The following is a 22576-nucleotide window of genomic DNA, read 5'->3' on the forward strand; positions in this document are numbered from 1 at the left end:
TTTCAAAAAATGCGAAATACCAGAAAATTACGTTGCATTTGGACAAATCTGATTTTGATCCGGCGTGAGCCAAGGATTCCAACAACATAAGACACTTGAACCTGCGGCAAATGTTTTAGAAGTTTTGAGCGATTTCGTACTTTTGATCACTGTAGCGCCCCCAACAAGCTGATTGGGGCAAGCCTTGGTGACGTTGTAGATGGTGCGAGTACTACCATCCCTCCGAGTTTCAAGTCTATACAACTTACGGTTTGGTCTGCCCGATCAGTTTTACGTGGAAATTGCTGATTCTTGGCCATTCTAGCAATTACAATTGGGTTTCAGCTCCACTTACTACCCTACAAAAGTGTTTTTGAGGCTTTATAATTTCTTCTTGTCCTTCAGTTATGTCATACGCATTTATGCTGGAAATAGGATGGCACATCTCTCTCTGGAATGAGCATCTGAAAACCATAAAGCGGACACGATCCAATTTATTATCAAATTTTCGACATCCCTTTTCACACATTATTGACAGGTACATTGGGTTCCTCTCAGAAAATCACTGTTTGGTACGTGCTGATACACATAATATGCTTTTATACTGTACATGCTTAAATAAAATGACCTCTTTAATGGGAATTGAAACACCTATAAGATTTTGGTCTAGAAATGGGAAAAGATAACTCTAAAACCAATTGAATGGTACATTATAAATATTAAAATGAGCCACAGAAAATGTCATAAAAAGGAAAAAGATGACTCTTGACCATAGGATTATAGTTGGCTCAAGTTTAACTGCTTGTTCCTTGAAGAGCTTCAGCCATGAAAAGCTTGCCCAGGTTTTGAGACGTGAGCTCCTTGATGGTTTGGCAGTAGGTGTTGATTTGACCTAAAGTAGATGGAGAAAAAAAAATGTAAATATTGAAGAAGGTACAGAATACAAAGGTTGCGAAAGAAACAAAGAGCAACAGAGGCAGGGTGGGCTGCCCACTGAAGTGGCTCAGTTAATGTTCTCCATTATGTACTGAAGGCTGGCAGTCGAGCTCTCAGGTGATTGTCTTTCCGCTTGGCAGCGTTGCTGCTCATGCCACCAAGAAGTTTGGAATTTAAAAGACGTTAAGAGATGGTGAGAAATGAGGTGCTCCCCTCCACAGCACCTAAATGCATTTAATTCAGCCATAGACCTACCCATTACTCCACAGCACTACAAAGAGCTGCTCATGGAAACAAATAGTCTTACTTGATGCCATTTTGTCTGCATCTCTTCTGATCTTGATGTTAAATGTTACAGCTGGCTCCTATTAAGCTGGGATTGTTTTAGATCTGAGTTTGACTGTCTTGACCTACAGCAGAGTCATATATAATGCAAATATTAGATAGATAAATTAGATCCAACTTCTGATTGTCAGTGATTTATAGGGAAAAATGCCATTTTGTTTGATTGCAGAAATGTCCTCTAATATAATCAATTTCGAAGTGTGAACGATCAAAATTGGAAACCGCGTGTTGCTGAGTAAACAGCACGACTGTAAAGTTGCATAAGATAGAGTCCAGCAGTCTGAGGTACAAGATGACATGACAGACGTATCACCCTCCTCCAGCTATTTTCTCTCAGACAGCGGCTGATCTATAATATACTACCTCCATAACAAGTTAGAAACAATTGCTTTAAATCAATCTCTGGCAAGGCCTCTGTAATGTTCCTCATAAATTACCTCTCCTCCCTTCCTTCCTCCCTGCCATCTCAACTCCGCAGGACAGAAAACGGGACAAGTCCAAATCTTTTCAGATCCAAATGAGATGAAATGAGGAGGAGACGGTTAGCGCTGTGTTGGGAGACCTCACATCGCTCAAGAGCAGAGATTTGGCTTCCATTACTGAGCAGACACTAATCATCCACTTAAAGCTTGTAAACACAACTTGTAATGTGTAAACATTATATATTTCTACTTATAGTGTTAAAGCCTGACAAAGTGTTATGAAATAAGTTGAAAAATCTTTTTTTTTTCTCTCATATTTGTATGGAAGCCTGTTTCTGAATAAAAAAGGTAACTGCGACTTTATCTCACAACTTTTGACTTTTTTCATTGTAAGTTTAAATCTCACAATTCTGGCTTTTTTTTCTCAGAATTGTGCGATACAAATTCAGTTCTGACAAATAAAGTCAGAATTGCATTATACAAACTTGCAATTTGCTTTTTTTCTCAGAATTGCGTCATATAAACTCACAATTGCAAGTTATAAAGTCAGAATTGCGAGACAAAGTAGATATAAACTCATAATTCTGACTTTTTTCTAAGAATTGCAAATGTGTATCTTGCATTTCTGCCTTATAACACGCAATTGTGATTAAAGTTGGAATTGAGATAAAAACGAATAATTCTGATAATTTTTTTCCTCAAAATTGGACTTTATAACTTGCAATTGCGAGAAAAAGTCTGAAGTTTATATCATGCAATTTTGTGAAAAAAACTCGGAATTGTGACTATCGCAATTCTGACTTTATAACTCGCAATTTCCAGTTCTAAGTCAGAATTGTCAGTTCTGACTTTTTTTAAATCACACAAATTTGACTTACAAATGCAAGTTTATATCTCGCAATTCTGACTTTATTTCTCACAAATATGAGTTTAGATCTCACAATTCTGACTTTATTTCTCGCAATTGTGAGTTTATATCAGGCATTTCTAATTAAAAAATCTGAATTGTGAATATATCACAATTCTGACTTTATAACTCGCAAATGCAAGTTTATATCTTGCAATTCCGACTATTTCTCGCAATTGTGAGTTTTTATTTTGCAATTCTGACTTTATAACTCGCAAATGTGAGTTTATATTTAGCAATTCTGACTTTATTTCTTACAAATATGAGTTTAGGTCTCACAATTCTGACTTTATTTCTCGCAATTGTGAGTTTATATCAGGCATTTCTAATTAAAAAATCTGAATTGTGAATATATCACAATTCTGACTTTATAACTCGCAAATGCAAGTTTATATCTCGCAATTCCGACTATTTCTCGCAATTGTGAGTTTTTATTTTGCAATTCTGACTTTATAACTCGCAAATGTGAGTTTATATTTAGCAATTCTGACTTTATTTCTTACAAATATGAGTTTAGGTCTCACAATTCTGACTTTATTTCTCGCAATTGTGAGTTTATATCAGGCATTTCTGATTAAAAAATCTGAATTGTGAATATATCACAATTCTGACTTTATAACTCGCAAATGCAAGTTTATATCTCACAATTCTGACTATTTCTCGCAGTTGTGAGCTTATATCACACAATTCTGAGAAAAAGTCAGAATTGTGACTATATCGTAACTCTGACTTTAAAACTCGCAAATGTGAGTTTATATCTCGCAATTCTGACTTTATTTCTTACAATTGTGAGTTTACATCAGGTAATTCTGAGAAAAAAAGTCAGAATTGAGGCTATATTGTAATTCTGACTTTATTTCTTGCAAATGCAAGTTTATATCTCGCAATTCTGACTATTTCTCACAATTGTAAGTTTATATCACACAATTCTGAGAAAAAATGTCAGAATTGGGACTATATCGCAATTCTGACTCTGTAACTCACAAATATGAGTTTATATCTTGCAATTCTGAATTTATTTCTCACAATTGTGAGTTTATATCAGGCAATTCTGAGAAAAAAGTCAGAATTGTGACTATATCGTAACTCTGACTTTATTTCTCGCAACTATGAGTTTATATCACGCAATACTGAGGAAAAAAGTCAGAATTGTGACTTCATAACTCGAGTTTATATCTCGCATTAGTGAGCTTATAATCACACAATTTATATTTAGCAATTCTGACTATTTCTCGCAAATGTAAGTTTATATCACGCAATTCTACGAAAAAAAAGTCAGAACTGAGATTATATTGCAAATGCGAGTTTATATCTTGCAATTCTGACTTTTATTTCTCACAACTGTGAGTTTATCTGGCATTTTTCGCAGAATTGTGAGTTTGTATCACGCAATTATTTAAAATATAAATCAAAGTGCTTGCAGAAAAGATTACATACTAGCAATGAGCAGCGTGTCCATTCGTGGAGGCGGCTGAGGGGGCTTGAACATCTTGCTGAGGTCTTCCTCAGCAAGCGGAGGCTCCCCTCGGCTCTGTCTCTGCGCGTTCTCCTGCTGCCGTCTCTGAACGTACTGTAGAAGGATAGAGAACAAACGGTTAGTCTGAACTTGATGTCCCTATCTTTTGTTATTAACCTGCAGGGTGCCTGAATTAAAGCAAATCTTCTGAGAGCCATGACAGGCCAGGAGAGGTGGCAGAAAGGGAAGACTGAAGGTGTATTTAAAAAAAGGTGAAGATGACAGCTGGAACAATAGACACTGATGACTGTGTGGTGGAGAAGCTGTTTAAGATGGATGAAAAATGAAAAAGAAACCTAAACTGAATACTTCCCATACCATCAGAGTAAACATTCAACTAATCACTGATAATGCAAGTGCATTGTGTCCTTTGTGCTTTCTGGTAATCAATCACATTTTCTGCATCAGGTATTAGATGTAAAGAAATGAGTAAACTATGTCATTACGGTATCAGAGGAATTTGGGAGGTCACATGTACTTCAATCAATCACAAAGTTCAGGGCATCAGAGTCCAGCACCGAGGAAGGCCATTACCACCTCGACTCTCCTGTCTCATACAGACCTTGATACACAGCCATGCAATAAATCTCTTTTAACTTCACTGACTTTATAGAGTCGGTCGGGCTGATTCTGAACGATGCTAGTGATTGCCTTGGTTGGCTGCGTGGCACAAAAACCCTAGACACACTCACATGAATAGGAAGATTTGCAGCCTTATATTCGAAAATGAACAAAAACTCTTGAACTTGGATGAACCTCATGAAGAAACATCAAGGTCAGACTAAAACCTGGCACAGAGACTATAAAAACTATTTGTAGGACCATAAAGATTTCTTAGTAAAAATCAGCTTAATTTCAGTGCATGATGTATCCTTGCATGTGTACCAGCTTCTGAATAATACCATTCATATTTGGGGGTTTTTAAGAAAAAATATAAAATAATAATAATAATAAATACATTTGATATAAATATACATTTAAAATAATACATTTATAAAATTGTAATTTATAAAAACACATTGTTATATGATTAATCAAATTGTTACACTTACAGTATGCTCAGCAAGGCTCCATTTATATAAAAATACATTCAAATCTTTAATAGTGAAAACTTTTTGAAAATAAATTTAGATTTTTAAATGCAATTTATTTATTTATATTAATAATGGCAAAGTTGAATTTTTAGCAGCCATTATTCCAGTCTTCAATGTCACATGACCGAGACATCAGTCTAATATGCTGATTTGGTGCTCAGAAAACATTTATTATAAATGTATTAATTATTTATTATTATAATTTTTAGAAAGCAGGTCAATTATACACTACCAGTCAAAAGTTTTTAATGTTTCTTAAAGTCTCTTTTGCTCACTAAGCCTGCATTTATTTGATCCAAAGTACAGCAAAAACATTTAGAATTTTTTTACTATTTAAAATAATGTTTTTCTATATAAATGTATTTATTTATTTATCCTTTGATTTCAAAGCTGAATTGATCCTTCAAAAATCAATCTAATATTCTGACTATTGTGACAGGTTTCTTTAATGAATAGAAAGTTCAGAAGAACAGCGTTGATCTGAAATAGAAATGTTTTGTAACATTATAAATGTCTTTATCATCACTTTTGATCAATTTAAAGTGTCCTTGCTTAATCAAAGTACTAGTTTCTATCATTTCTTTCTGAAAAAAGAAAACTGACTCCAAGCTTTTGAATGGTATAGCGTATAATGTTACAAAAGCTTTTTATTTCAGATAAATGCTTTTCTTTGGATCTTTCTATTCATCGAAGAATCCTGAAAAAAATTACTCAACTGTTTGAAATATTGATAATAATAAATAATTCTTGAACAGCAAATCAGCATATTAGAATGATTCCTGAAGGATCATGTGACACTCAAGACTGAAGCAATGATGAAAATGTAGCTTTGATCACAGGAATAAATTACATTTTAAAATATATTCAAATAGAAAACAGTTATTTTAAATAGTAAAAATAGTTTACAATATTACTGCTTTTGCTGTATTTGGATCAAGTAAATGCAGGCTTGGTGAGAAACATTAAAAATCTTACTGTTCAAAAACTTTTGACTGGTAGTGTACATATACATTTTTTAATGTTTTAATGTTTAATTATTTTCCTTTCAGTTACATAAATTGTCTGTTTTTGCTTTTTGGAGTGAAATGTGATCTAAACATTTCTTGACAGTTCATGCTCATGAGAATCACACTTTCCTTTGTCTATACTGTGCATTAACAAATAAACACTGATTTAAGAGTAAGATCTTTAATTGCTAAAAACTGTACTAACCCTCCCAAGTGCACCCTGTGTTTTCGAAACAAAGCTTTGATTACAGCCTCAGAGCTAATTCCTGGGTTTCGAGTTGCACAGTTTCATCAATTACAACTGTATTATAATTATATCTTACAGAGCATAACATCAAGAGTGAAACATCAAGCCTCGTCAGACGCTCATTCAGCGCAAGCCCCTTATTGTGATCTTTGTGGTGACAACCTGTTTTCCCATGAGCACACATCACGCTAGCAAAGCTACCATTAACCGTAACTAGCATTTACATGCTCATGATAGCTCTCATCCCACCAGCACATCAAAGCATGTAAAAGTGTGCGTTCCCCCTATATCAGCGTCACAATCGTCCACAGCCCACTCCCACGTCCCTGAAATATTCTGCTCCCAAGATATCACTCTGTTCCTTTCTTAACTCCTTTCCACCGTCTGCTAAGTGAAAATCTGATCACTTGAAAGTAATAGCACACCTTTTCTGAACAAGCTGGATGATTTGAGGTATCATTCACGTCAGTGTAGGAGAGAGTGTGGGAAAATCTCGATATGAAAAGACAGGTGTAGCCGTTTGATGGATTACCTGATGTTTTTGTTGCTGTTGCTTGCTGAGACTGCGGCAGTAGTTGTTGTACTTGACAATGTCCTGACTCATGTCGTCCACACGGTCCATCAGCATTTGCAGGCTCTTCTCCAGATGAGAACTGCAGAGGAACGACAAGGTGAAGACATTTGAATACTGGAAATAATAAATGTGCATTTGATTGCTTGTTAATTAGTGAACGCTTCTTCTCCATAGTGTCTTACGGTACACTGAGTCTGAAATACATTTATTTTATGAACAACATGCTATGGAGAAATTCAGGTTAAACCAAAAGAGTATCTGGCTAACTCTTGTGTCCACAGTTCATCCATTTATGAAGTCGTCCCAAATTATTTAGCAAGGTCACAAGCATCCTAAATGTTTAATGTGGAGGGGCATTACAACAAAGAAAGAAAGAAAAGCAAACCTATGCTGAAAATCTTTTTTTTTTTTAAATATACATTAAGAAAATAACAACAGGCTTTTCTTAATCACAAATATACTACAATTTTAAATTTGAATGCTCACTATGTATTTATTTGATTAAAATATCTTAATGAAATATAGTTTAATTTTAATATATTTTTAAAAATTATTCTTGCGATGACAAAACTAAGGAAATATACTGAACCAAAATGTTAATTTCCCCCCTTGTTTTGAGCACAACCCTCACTTGGTGTGGAAAAATGAGCTAGAAAAAAGGAACTCACAATTGCAAGATATAAACTCGCAATTCTGAGGGAAAAAAAAATCACAATTGACTTTAGAACTGTGTTTATTTCTGATGTAATTCTGAGAAATAAGTCAGAGCTGCAAGCTTATATCTTGTAATTCTGACTTTATAACTCACAATTGCCAGTTTACATCTCAGTTCTGAGAAATTCCAACTGTATTTCTCAGAACTGTGACTTTATTTCTCAGAATTGTGACTTCTGGAATTCTTTGAAAAAAAGTCTGATTTATCTTGCAGAGTTTATATCTTGCAATTCTTACTTTATAACTTAGTTAATATCTAATTTATTTCTAACTTTATTTCTTAGAATTTCAACCTTTTCTCAGAATTGCAACTTTATATCTTGCAGTTCTGACTTTATATCTCTCAATTCTGAGAAAAAAAGTTTTTCTTACTTTCTTTCTTTATTTTTTAGAATTGCGACTAGTCAGGTTTGCAAATTCATTTCTTGCAATTCTGACTTTACAACTCAAAATTGCAAGTTTATATCTTACAATTCTAAGAAAAAAAGTTTACTACTTACATTATTTCTTAGAATTGTGAGTCTCAGAATTGCAACTTTTTCTCAGAATTAAGACTATTTCTTAGAATTAAGACTTCATATTATGCAATTCTTAGAAAAGTCATATTTACGAGTTTATATCTTGTAATTCTTACTTTATAACTCACAATTGCGAGTTTATATCTCAAAATTTAGAGAAAAAAGTTAATTGCTTTGTTTTTTATTTCTCAGAATTAAGACTTTTTCTCAGAATTAAGACTTTATATTATGCAGCTCTAAAAAAGTCAGATTTGCGAGTTTGTCTTGCAATTCTGACCTTATAACTCGCAATTGTGAGTTTATATCAAGCAATTCTGTGAAAAATATTTTTTTTCTTTATTTCTCAGAATTGCAACTAGTCAAAATTTGCGAGTTCATATGTTGCAATTCTGAATTTACAACTCAAAAAGTTTATATCTCAAAATTCAGAGAAAAAAGTTCATTTCTTTATTTTTTTTATTTCTCAGAATTAAGACTTTCTTAGAATTGCAACTTTATATCATGCAAATTCTAAAAAAGTCTGATTTGCGAGTTTGTCTTGCAATTCTGACTTTATAACTCACAATTGAGTTTATATCTCACAATTCTGAGGAAAAAAGATTATTTTAATACTTTGTCTTTATTTCTAAGAATTGCGATTTATATCTTGCAGTTCTGATTTTATCTCACAATTCTGAGAAAAAAAGTTTATTTTTTTATTTCTCAGAATTGCGACTATTTCTCAGAATTGCAACTAGTCAAGATTTGCGAGTTGATATCTTGCAATTCTGACTTTACAACTCACAATTGCGAGTTTATATCTCACAATTCTGAGAAAAGTTTATTTCATGCTTTATTTCTTTCTTGATTTCTCAGAATTGTGACTATTTCTCAAAATTAAGACTTTATTTATCAGAATTGCGACTTTATATCATGCAATTCTTAGAAAAAAGTTCAGACTTTATAGCTCACAATCGCCAGTTTAAATCTCACAAATCTGAGGAAAAAAGTCAGAATTGCAAGATATAAACTTGTAATTGTGAGATTTAAAAAAAAAAAAAATCATTATTGCCATATAATTTCTATGGCAATAATAATGATGTTTATTAAATGCTAAGGAATAGAAGGATTTTTGCTCACACCACATTTGTATTGAAATTTCAGTATGCTTGAATCTGAAATGTAAAACTCTTCCAGTATCTTAGATCAAAATCTTCTGGGAAAGTCAAATGATCAAAGCACCTCTTAACCATCAACAGAGTAACACAGAATTTGAAAAAAAGCAGATAACATAGATTCCTCATTAATAATTCATCATTCCGCATACATCAAGATCATTTGCATGTACCACACGATATGCAAAACAGGTCCCACTGTAACTGTAGTAGAATGATATCCATATTTTATAACAGGACAGCAGCCCATAGGAGCAAGGATTGGGAAAATGTCTTCAAAAGCAGTTTATCTGTTCTTGGTAAACCCCATTAACAACAAATTAGCCTCGCCAGCACGTTCCATTAATCTTGAAGAAAAATGTTGGACGTATGTGGGGAAGTGAGATCCCGGGGGTGCGGACAAACCAGGAGCAGCTCTCTATCATGCAAGAACATGTATACCCTGGTGAACATCCACACACAGATTTATGTTAACACCAAGTCATCTTGTAAGGTCTATGTGCACTATAAAGAAATCTCTCATTATCCCTCTAAAAATCCAGATAAAACCAGATTAGTCTTTTGGAACAAGATAGCTGGTTTACAACTTCTTCTCCAAGTTCACCAAGTCCAAGCTAGTAGATCTTGGACCAGAAACAAACCAGCTTTATGACCTGGTCAACAAGCCTGGAACAGCTAATGAACTCTTAAATAAAGTCGTTATTTTTGTTTTCTTTGCCCACAAAAAGTATTCTCATAGCTTAATAAATGTAAGGTTGAACCACTGATGTCATATGGACTATTTTAACAACTTAATGTAGGTAAAGGAAAAAAAATGTATGAGGAAGTATATTTAATATCCAATACCAACCAATACTAATAAATTAAAAACATTCCTACTACCAATGTGGACCATGCGGCTTTAGTATACACAGATCAGTTCAACAAATTCATGCCAAAATGGGTCTGTTAACAGGTGACGTGACAGGCAAACTTACTGCATCCTAAAATAAAATGTTTTACAAAGGCAAGCCTCTACTCCTGTTGATTTACAGTTGATATACGATGTTGTGACACTTCAGAAGTACAGCGGCAAACCGTAGACGCACCCTCAACTACATTTCCAAAACACAGAGAACAAGACCCAGAAGACTGTGGATTGCAGAGGAACACAAATTCAGATTAGAACTGATGACCATAAAAACGCCAGAGAACAAAAAAGACGACACAACTTCAGGGAATCTGCTCACTGTATATTTAAAGGGAAGAATGTACTGTAAACCACAGCTTAACTGACCTCCAAAGCAAAAAAAAAAATAAATAAAAAACACATACACAGATTTTTTTGTTTCTTTTAACTGCCCCTACAGGGCAAGTTATAGAGTTTGCTGGCTCTGCAAGTTTGGCAACAAAGCAAGCTTGTGGAGAGAAAAGAGAAAGAGGGAATGTGTGTGTGTGTGGCCCTGGAAGCAGTTTTTAATGTTTCTGAAGAGTCTTTCTGTGGAGGCGCGCCAGCTCTGATGAATGAGGGCAAGCATCCCTGTATGACCTCCATCTTTTACCATGCACCTCATTATTCAGAGTCCAATGAGCTCTATGGATCTTCCCCTCTCCCGCTATCTGAATCTTACACACACACACACACACACACACACACACACACACACACACACACACACACACACACACACACACACACACACACACTCTCTCTCTCTCTCTCTCTCTCACTGTATATGCCCACATACAACACACACCTGCAGTATGCATTTAAAAAGACACAACAATATACAGTAGGATCACTTACACACGCGCCTACAAGCCAAATTTGCTGTGCATAGTTATTTCTGCATTTTGAATTATTTGTATTACAAATATATTTTTGTTCCATTGACAATGGAATTACTTCTTCAGTTTTTTAATGCAAAGAGCAGACAATAATAGTTAACTTCATTACTATTAAAGCTAATTATAGTTTCAACAAACGAACCATGACCAATAATGTTCAGTAACTTAAAGGACTAATTCACTCCAGACTAGACTTCTAAATTTCTAGAATTAAAATTTACTCACTCCCACGTCATCCAAGATGTTCATGTCTTTCTTTCCTCAGTCGAATAGAAACTAGGGTTTTTGAGGAAAACATTCACAATTTTTCTCAATATAGTGGACTTCAATGGGGATCATGGGTCCAAATTGCAGTTTCAATGCAACTTTAAACTTTAAAATATGGTTCTTATCTCGTGAAATGATTAGTCATTTTTTACTAAATAAATAAAAATACAAATTTAGGGTGTGTTCACACTTGTCATGTTTGGTGTGGTTGTCATGCTGTTAGTGTGGTTTGAGTAAGTGTGAACGCTGCCATCAGAACCCTGGTGTGCACCAAACAAGCAGACTGAGACCGCTAAAAAGATGAGTCTCGGTCAGCTTCCAAACAAACTCTGGTGCGGTTCGAATGAAATGTGAATGCAACATGGACCAAATACTTAAAAACAAACCAAAAACAGGAAGTAATTAAAAGATTCGATGCTATGCAACATGATTTCACGAAGGGAACATGAAACGTGAAGCAATGAGGAGGTAAAGTGCCTTTAATGAGCTCTTTGTAAATTCGCAGATGGCATTAGGTGTATTCGACTTAAAGCGGCGTTTTAAGTTGAATGAACTGTTCCCTTTTGTTTGGAGTGTTTTGGTAAGTTCTGCCACAAAATATACGTCATTCACCCCAACCAGAACCAAATGTATTGTTTTCCTTTTTGGTCCAGGCCAAATGAACCAAACAAACCAAACTATAAGTGTGAACACAACCTTAGATACTTTTCAACCACAAATGCTTATGTTGCACTAGCTCGACTTACGTAAACACGCCGGAAAAGTCATGTGCGACGTAGAAATGGAAAAACTTTATCTCATTGGATACTCCAACAAAATTGTCTGAAATCATTGTTTTACCTTTTTTTGTAAAGGGCGTTTGACTTTCTTTGCACATTTGCTTTGAAAACACTGGGTCGGCACTTTTGTCTACTACTGTAATTTGTAAAGTCATGGACACAGAGCTAGTGCAAGATGAGCATTTGTGGTTAAAATGTAACTACATTAAAAAAGATTTTTAGAAAATGACTGATCATTTTGCTAGATAAGACCCTTATTCCTCATCTGGGTTTGTGTAGAGCCCTTTAAAACTGCATTGAAACTGCAATTTGGACATTTAACCCTTTGATCTCCATTGCATACAGTGGGGAAAATAATTATTTGATCCAATGACAAAGAAATCAGTCTATAATTTTAATGGTAGGTTTATTTGAACAGTGAGAGACAGAATAACAACAAAAGTATCCATAAAAATGCAATTCAAAAAAGTTAAAAATTTATTTGCATTTTACTGAGTGAACTAAGTATAAGTAGGAGCACTCTCTTAAAGGGAGACCTGTCCACCGAACAATCAATCAATCAGATTTCAAACTCTCCACCATGGCCAAGACCAAAGAGCTGTCCAAGGATGTAAGGGACAAGATTGTAGACCTACACAAGGCTGGAATGGGCTACAAGACCATCATCAAGCAGCTTGGTGAGAAAGTGACAACAGCTGGTGCGATTATTCGCAAATGGAAGAAACACAAAATAACTGTCTGGGGCTCACCTCGTAAAGTTTCAATGATCGTGAGAACGGTGAGGAATCAGCCCACAACTACACGGGAGGATCTTGTCAATGGTCTCAAGGCAGCTGGGACCATAGTCACCAAGAAAACAATTGGTAACACTCTACGCCATGAAGGACTGAAATCCTGCAGCACCTGCAAGGTCCCTCTGCTCAAGAAAGCACATGTACAGGCCCAATGAACATCTGAATGATTCAGAGGAGAACTGGGTGAAAGTGCTGTGGTCAGATGAGACCAAAATCAAGCTCTTTGGCATCAACTCAACTCACTGTGTTTGGAGGAGGAGAAATGCTGCCTATGACCCAAAGAACACCATCCCCACCGTCAAACAAGGAGATGGAAACATTATGCTTTAGGGGTGTTTTTCTGCTAAGGTGATAGGACAACCGCACCACATCAAACGGACGATGAATGAGGCCATGTACCATCAAATCTTGGGTAAGAACCTCCTTCCCTCAATAAAAATGGGTCATGGATGGGTATTCCAGCATGGCAATGATCCAAAACACATGAAAAAGGCAACAAAGGAGTGGCTCAAGAAGAAGCACATTAAGGTCCTGGAGTGGCCTAGCCAGTCTTCAGACCTTAATCCCATAGAAAATTTGTGAAGGGAGCTAAAGTTTCGAGTTGCCAAACGTCAGCCTCGAAACCTTAATGACTTAGAGAGGATCTGCAAAGAGGAGTGGGGCAAAATCCTGCCTGAGATGTGTGCAAACCTGGTGACCAACTACAAGAAACGTCTGACCTCTGCGATTGCCAAATTGCCACCAAGTACTAAGTCATGTTTTGTGAAGGGGTCGAATACTTATTGCGTTTAACTTTTTAACTTTTTTTTTTTATTTATTCTGTCTCTCACTGTTCAAATAAACCTACCATTAAAATTATAGAATGATAATTTCTAAAATCAGCAAGGGATCAAATAATTATTTTCCCAACTGTAGATAAAAATCCTGGAATGTTTGGAATTTCCTCAAAAACCTTAATTTTTTATTGTTGCCCTTAAATTACAGCTAAGTAAAGCCACAAACACAGCAAAAGCTCAGTAACACAGAGACACTTACATCCCTATCTGCATCTCCTGGCTTTCATTAGCATATTTAATAACATTTCACCATTTCAGTTTCTCGCTCTGTCTGAAACACACACAAACAAATCAAAACAAAACTCTGCCGATCTAAAATGGGCTTCATGAATAAACCGGCAGTGACTGTAGTCTCAAATGACTCAGTGGATATTAACATCCCCTAAAAAAGACGGTTGGAAGTTGTTTATCTATTATTTGATTAGGAAAGAAAACACCATCCATGACAGTAAGTGGAACCTGTCAGTGACGGAGTCGCATGAGGTGAGCGTCAGACTGGTGAACGTGGTGTCCCAGTAAAAGCTGAACCGCAGGAGAAAGGTGACTCATTAAAATCACACCGTCCTATTTCAGAGCACTATTGACGGAAGGTTTAGGTCATCTGGAGTCATCGCAAACCGCGACAGCATAACGCAGCACACGCTGGCCAAAACACACATTGAACCAGTGCAAGTCAGTCTAAACCACTTATCTTAACACATGACAGTAATGTGTCACAGACAATGAGAGATACTGATCAACCGTGAAAACTTGTACTTTGGGAAAACAATTACAACAAAGCAACGGATTTCAAAAAGAGAGTTGACACAATATCCAGACGCGACATGACAAGTAATTTGTCTGTCCGCAATGAAACAGACAATTTATCCTAACAAGACAAGACGAGCGTCACATAATTTGTCTGTCTATACTAAAAGAAACAATATATTAAGGCATGGTTTATCCCAACAAAATAAAACTCATATTTACTCAACCTAACATTGTTCCAGACCTGTATGACTAAATTTCTTTTATAGAACCCAGAGCATTTTTAAATAATATATTGGTTACTTCTCTACAATATAAAAAAAGCTACTAAATAAAAAAAATAAAAAGGGTAATCGCAACTTTTTATTCTCAGAATTGCATGATATAAACTCACAATTGTGAGTTATAAAGTCAGAATTGCAAGTTATAAGTCAGAATTGTGACTGAAATTGCAATTATGAGAACATATCAGTTTTTTCCCCCTCAGAATTGGACTTTATAACTCGCAATTGCAAGTTTTTCAAAAAAGGTTAGAATTGCGAGAAAAAAAGATTCGCTGACACTCAATTCATTGTAGTTGCATGAAAAAAAAAAATCAACCAGTATCTTTTTCAGAATTTTTCACTTTTTTAAAATTAAATATCAGATGAATAAAATAAAAAAAATAATAATCAAAATAAATATTTTATGGCATTTGGTGTCTATTTTGAAGTATATTAATCATAACTAAATAATAGGTGAATAAAGAAAATAAAATTTAAAGCTTGTTAAGCTTGAACCACTCTTGTGTGATCCACTGTAATTGCATTTAAAAGGAACCAGTATATTATTAAGAACATCAGGTAAATAAAATAAAATAAAATAAAAAATAAAAATAAATAATAAAAGAAAAGAAAAGAAAAGAAAAGATAAAATTTAAAATAAAATAAAATGTGGTGTCCTTTTTGAAGCATGAACCATTTCTGCGTGATTCGCTGTAATTGCATAGGAAAAAGATATATAAGATATACATTATTCAGAACTAAATATTAGGTGAATAAAATAAAATACAATAATAAAAAATTAAATAACTGAAAAAATTAAACTAAATAATAAAAATAAAATAACTGAAAAAATAATACTAAATAATAAAATTAAATAAAAGATAAAATTAAAAATTAAAAATAAAATTCAATTTGATGTCCTTTTTGAAGCATGAACCATTTCTGTGTGATTAAAATAAAATAAAATATTAATCAAAATAAATATTTCATGGCATTTGGTGTCTATTTTGAAGATTATTATTTAGAACTTAATATTAGGTGAATAAATAAAATTTAAAAAATTTAATAAAATTTGGTGTCCTTTTTGAAGCTTGAACCATTCTAGTGTGATCCACTGTAATTGCATGGAAAAAACACAACCAGCATATTATTTAGAATTCTCAGTGTGTGATTCACAAACTAAACTAAACTAAACAAAAAAACAAAAAAAAAATAAATAAATACAAATAAAATGAAATGAAAATTCAAATCAAATTTGGTGTCCTTTTTAAAGTTTGAACCATTCCTGTGTGATTCACTGTAATTGAAAAAAATATATATTAATCAGAACTAAATATTAGGTGAATAAAATTAAATTAAATAAAATAACTGAAAAAATAATAGTAATAAATAATAATAAAAAAAAAATACTGTTCTTTTTGAAGCTTAAACCATTCCTGTGTGATTTACTGTAATTGCATGAAAAAAAGCAGTATATTATACTATTCAGAATTTGTCATTGTGTGATTCACAAAAGAAAATAAATCATACGGGTGACTAACAAAACAGGCTGAATAAGACAGCACCACAGATAAAAACTAAACAGATACCTTTTATCACTCACTGCGTTATGGCGTCATGTCTGGTTAGGGTAAGTACAAAAAAAACCCTGGGCTCACAGACACCCCTCTTATTCTACAAAAGCAACATCGATCTTGCATTACTGGAATCTACCAGAGTGACGACTGGTTGAATTTATGTGGAGGAAATGATCAGAGGCGCCCGCTCTCATTCCTGGCCAATTAAAGAGAGACTCGAGGCCAAACAGATTCCAATGATGTGTCCAGATCATTGAGTAGAGTCAATGAAGTCCACCCCGAGTGCTCTGGGATAGTGGATCATGGAGTTTAGTGGTTTGGGAAGCCACATTCAGGCCAGATGGAAGTCTAACACCACTCTATTGACAGCCATGATGGATTTGGCGCAACCCAAAGGGGCTGATTTTGTTTTCAGATTAAGTAACTCCTGCCCATGAGCCCCATCCTGAGTATCCAAGCTTTGTGCAACAACAAAGATATATATCTGGGAGGTGATATATGGCAACTAAAGACATTGATGTGGATCTGGGCTGCAACACACACAAACACACACTATTTACAGGAGCCAGAGAATCAGGGTGCCAAGAAAAGGTAGAGAAAAAGAAGAAAATAATAAAAGGAATTCGAGAAGGGTTAGCACTGGACCCACCAGAGGGTTGAGCTCATTTTAAATTGGGGCTGTTGCCGCCCCAGACTTACAGATTCTCACACACCCACCCAAATCACAACCTCAAGCCAAAATACTGTAAAACTCATAATTCTTTTTTCATTTAGCTAAAAAAAAAGAAAAGAAATGCAATTCAATTTCACCCCCAGATGAGGAGTGAGCCTGCTGGGAAGGATGGGAGAGAGCAAGAGAAGGAGAGAGAGAGGAAAGACAGGGAGGTATTGTGTTAGTAAGGCTGCAGTGGTTCAGTGTTTGCTTTAGTTTCTAGGGTAACACCAGACTGCAAAGAGATAACTTAAACAGATGTGGAGAACCCGACGGAGGGAGGGAGAAAAAGACCAAAAAAGAAATCAGGAAAAATAAGGAAACAGAAAAGCCACAGATAAATCCGCCTTGTCTGTGAGTGTCTCTGGTATTTTGGTGTTTAAAGAAAGAGCAAATCATGTCCAGAGAGAGAGAGAAACCAGAGAGATTAAAAGAAAAGACTGAGGGGGAAAAAACTGGAGAAAAAAAAATCATACGAAAATAAAATTTGGTGTCCTTACTAAGTAAAAAAAAGGGGGAAAATTGTGTTTATGAACATTGATGGTAGGGATGCAGGTTGTTGAGCTAGTCACATCAGATAAAAACATTTAAAAATATTTTATAAAACTTAAATAAAATCAAATAAAATTTGGTGTACTTAGTTTTTTTTGGTTTGTTTTTTTAATGGGCAAAAAATCATTAAATTCAACAAACCATTAAAAAAATATAAATATATATATAATATTTTAATAAAATAAATACAAAAGTAATAATAAAATAAAGTAAAAGCTGGTGTCCTTATTGTTTTTTTTTGTAAAGAAAAAAGTTGTTTATGAACATTGATGGTAGGCATGCAGGTTGTTGACACTGTCACAGCAGATAAAAACATTTCAAAATATTTAATAAAATAAAAAATAAAAATTTGTAGTTATTACTGATTTAAAAAAAAAACAGGGAATATTGTGTTTAAAAACATTGATGGTAGGCATGCAGGAGCTTGTAACAGCGGGAAAAAAAATTTGCATAACATTTTAATAAAAGTACAAAAGTAATAATAAAGTAAAAGCTGGTGTTCTTACTGTTTTTTGGGTTTTTTAAGTAACAATTTGTTTATAAAAATGTATGTAGGCATGCAGGTTGTTGACACTGTCACAGCAGATAAAAACATTTCAAAATATTTTAATAAAAAAAATTTGGTTTTCTTATTGATTTAAAAAAACAGGAAATATTGTGTTTAAAAACATTAGCGGTAAGCATGCAGGTTGTTGAGCTTGTCATTGCGGATAAAAACATTTAAAAACATTTTAATAAAATATATACAAAAGTAATATTAAAATAAAGCAAAATAAAAGCTGGTGTCTTTAATGATTTTTTAAGGAAAAATTGTGTTTATAAACATTGATGGTAGGCATGCAGGTTGTTGAGCCTATCACAGCCGATAATTTTTAACTATATCTTTATAAAATTTAAATAAAATAAAAATTGGTGTACTTACTGTTAAAAAAGGGCAAAAAAATCAGTTCAAAACATTAATGGTAGGCATGCAGGTTGTTGAGCCTGTCAGGGCAGATAAAAACATTTTAAATATTTTTATAAAATGTTAATAAAAAATAAAATAAAATAAAATAAAATAATCTAAAATTAATTTTGGCGTCTTTATGGATTAAAAAGAGGGGAAAAACTGTTTATAAACACTGATATTTGGCATGCAGGTTGTTGACACTGTCACAGCAGATAAAAACACTTTTTGAAAAATTTAATGAAAGAAAAGAAAAGATAAATAAAAAAAATTGGCATCCTTACTGAAAAAAAAAGGAAAAATTGTGTTTACAAACATGGATGGTAGGCATGCAGGTCGTTGACACTGTGACAGCAGATAAAAACATTTAAAAATATATTTGTATCAAATCTTAACAAAATAAAATAACAAAATTAAATTAAATTTGGTGTCTTTACGATTTAAATTTTACAGTTAGCGCTGTCAGAATTTTGAAATCATGCTACAATTAATAAAGATTACACAAAAAACAGTCTACTTTGTATATGTTGCCTGCAGTATGAGTGTAGTACACACTGATGATTTCCTTTAAAAAAAAGTAAACATAAAAAAATTGTTGATACAACAGGAATGTAATATTCCAAATAATTAATAATTGATTTATTTTAATGTTATAAATACTATTATATAAAATATCAGTAAAATAAAATAAAAAAGACAACCTGGAATATGTGCACTTGTAAAAAAGTAGAATGTAAAAACATTAATAAGTGCAAAATAAGTGCATTGGATCAAATGAATAATTAAAATGTAAGTACATAGTTGTTAAGGCCACCTAATATAAAGTGGGACCCTTTTTCTTGCTGGTAGATGTTTTTTTTTTTTTGTGAGTGCTTATCCATCTGTGTGTATGCACGTGTGAACCTCTAGTTTCAGAGAGGGAGGTAATTATGAATGTATTCTTTCAAGTCCTCAGCAGTGTGACGAAGGTTTCTCCTTTCATCTGGAAAAACCAAATCTGGCAGGCCGAATTACGAGAGACAAATTAAAAAGATAAAATTCCCTTTCTAGTCAGCTGAGAGAGACCTTCAAACCCCTCTTGGACCTCTGACAATTCAAAAAGCACCAGCAAAAATGAATGTTTCTGTCCCAAAAAGCATCATCTCAACCATAGCTGCTCCGAAAATAATTAATAGATTAAAATGATAATTGGAAACTCAAACCTTCCTCACACATCTGTACAAGCTGTACATGGCAAGCGAATTTAAATTAAGAAAAAATGAGAGTGAAAAGAAATGAAATAATAAAAGTGTGTGAAATATTGATAGCGTCTGATGTATTGTCTCATCTACGAGATCACTGAGGGTCGACCGTGACAAACAGGGGAATTGAAGAAGAAAATTGACCAACACAATGATCTATAGAAAACGATCATTCATAAAGCGAGCTGGCTCCTCTTCAAAGCGCTCATATTAACATCTATTTCTCAACATTGTATTTCACTCTTTTCCCCAGAAAAGAGCTGTTTATATGGAGCAAAGCAGAACGAAACAAGCCTCACTAAAAACCGCTCAAATCGATGTAAGATCAAGGCAACCATGCAAAATAGGAGTTAAAATGGTGTTGCTTGCATCTCATGTATCTTTCCCAAAACCTGAGTAGATTATAACTGTCATTTTATCATTTAAACTAATTTAGACTATATTTAAAGTGTCAATTATTATTCCCAAACCGAGTGCTTGTTTTAGCCGTCTGACCTCATGCGCACTGATTCAACAAGCGCTGCGAGATTGCCCTTTGTTATGACCTATGCAAAACAGCGCTTATCTGTTTACACAAGAATACTCAAACCAAGCATCATTAAACCCTCAATGTCAAGAGTCACAGAAAAGTGCAGGGTCTACAAATACATCTAGCATTAAGGTTAAAATAACAGACAGGTTCTTCACGACAACCATCTCTTTGAGGGTCAGAGGAAACTCATTTAAATTTTTTTCTAGAATATTCTTTGCCAAAGCTAAGCTATCTTGATGTTTTTCAATGAATTTTGATGTTTTGGTCCTATCTTATGCTCACCAAAGATTCATTTATTTGTTAAAAATACAGTGAGATTTTACTAAATATTAAACAGTAATATTGGAAAATATACAGTCAAGTCCGAAATTATTCATACCCCTGGCAAATTTTGACTTAAAGTTACTTTTATTCAACCAGCAAGTTTTTTTTTTTTTTTTTTTTTGGACCGGAAATGACACAGGCTTCTCGAAAAAGATAATAATACGATGTACAAGAGGCATCATTGTGGAAAAAAATATTTCTCAGCTTTTATTTACATTTGAACAAAAAGTGGCATGTCCAAAATTATTCATACCCTTTGCAAACTGTCAGAGTCTATGGGAAAAATCCAAAGTTCTATACCATTCTAAATAGTCCAAGCTGTTCTAAAGCATCCTAATTACCCTGATCCATTGGGAGAGATTCAACAGACACTGCACACCGCTGGGTTCCACGGACGCTAGAGATGCTCCGATCAGCATTTTTGGGGCCGATCACCAATTACCGATCACCAAGATCATGATCTGCCGATCGCCGATCACTGCCGATCACAGAATGGCAGGGGAATGGGAATCTTTTATCTATAATCTAGCAGAGTTTGCACCATTCGTAGAAATGAAACTCTAAATTAACTATATTGAAGAAAAAAAACAACTGTAGAAATAGGCTACAGTCAAGATCTTGAAGAACCACCAAGTTAGGGTTGTAGACGATAGACGATAGTATCGTGTATCGACCATAGTTAGAGATAACACATAGTTAGTGTTTTTTAAAGTGCACCTCGCACTAGACTAGGCAACACTAGTTAGTGATGAAGTTTTGAAGTTTGCAAATGCTCATCTGGATAAAGAAGACTTTTGGTCTTCTGTTTTATGGTCAGATGAAACAAAAATTGAATTATTTGGCCACAATGATGTAGTCGTCATTTGGTGTAAAAAAGGAGAAGCCTTCAATCCTAAGAACACCATCCCCACTGTCAAACATGGTGGTGGGAACCTAATGTTTTGGGGGTGTTTTTCAGCTGGTGGACCAGGGAACCTAATCACAGTAAACGGCACCATGAAAAAGGAGCAATACATCAAAATTCTCAACAACAACATCAGGCAGTCTGCAGAGAAACTTGGCCTTTGGCACCAGTGGACATTTCTGCATGATGACGACCCAAAACACACAGCAAAAGTGGTGAAGAAATGGTTAGCAACGTTTTGCAGTGGCCCAGCCAGGGTCCTGACTTAAATCCAATTGAGAATCTATGGAGGGAGCTGAAGATCAGGGTGATGGCAAGGAGACCCTCCAACCTGAAAGAGTTGGAGCTCATCGCTAAAGATGAATGAGCAAAAGTAACAGTGGAGACATGCAAAAATCTGGTCAGCAATTATAGGAAGCGTTTGATTGCTGTAATAGCCAATAAAGTCATTTTTAACAATAAAAAAAAAAAACTTGCTGGGTGAATTAAAGTAAGTGTTTTTGCAGAGCTGATTTTGGCAAGGTAAAAATTGTGTTTTTTATACTACCATTGAGAAATTTTAACCAAAGTATGTTATAGACTTTTCATTAAGACCCATAAAGAATCATACCAACTTGTGGAAAATTAGCATCTGATGACCCCTTTAATAATTAATTGCAGAAATCTATCACAGCCCACACAAACACAAGAACAGGAGCACTGCAAAACATGATTTAACAACCATCAGTAAACGTTTTCAGATGTTATTGTTGAAGACAGAGAATGTGCTGCAATTGACATTTTGGTGGCTGCAGCGGTGCTGAAAAAGGAATGAATTTAGAGAAAAAGAAGGTTTTAGTGTACGGTAAAAACCTAGAAATTG

General features: G+C 34.4%; 1 protein-coding gene across 1 annotated transcript in view; it reads right to left on the bottom strand.

Annotated features, from left to right (window-relative positions):
* Positions 1 to 455: 455 nt before the first annotated feature.
* Positions 456 to 22576, bottom strand: part of eif3hb (eukaryotic translation initiation factor 3, subunit H, b) — a 91485-nt gene continuing 69364 nt past the window's right edge. The window contains exons 6-8 of the mRNA XM_073822279.1: positions 6986 to 7106; positions 4027 to 4159; positions 456 to 871 (exon numbers count right to left, since the gene is read on the bottom strand). Coding sequence (XP_073678380.1) covers positions 774 to 871; positions 4027 to 4159; positions 6986 to 7106 — 352 coding nt within the window. The 3' untranslated portion in view covers positions 456 to 773. The remainder of the gene's footprint in view (positions 872 to 4026; positions 4160 to 6985; positions 7107 to 22576) is intronic.

This window comes from Garra rufa, chromosome 17, assembly GCF_049309525.1.
Source record: "Garra rufa chromosome 17, GarRuf1.0, whole genome shotgun sequence".
In the NCBI taxonomy this organism is placed as follows: Eukaryota; Metazoa; Chordata; class Actinopteri; order Cypriniformes; family Cyprinidae; genus Garra; species Garra rufa.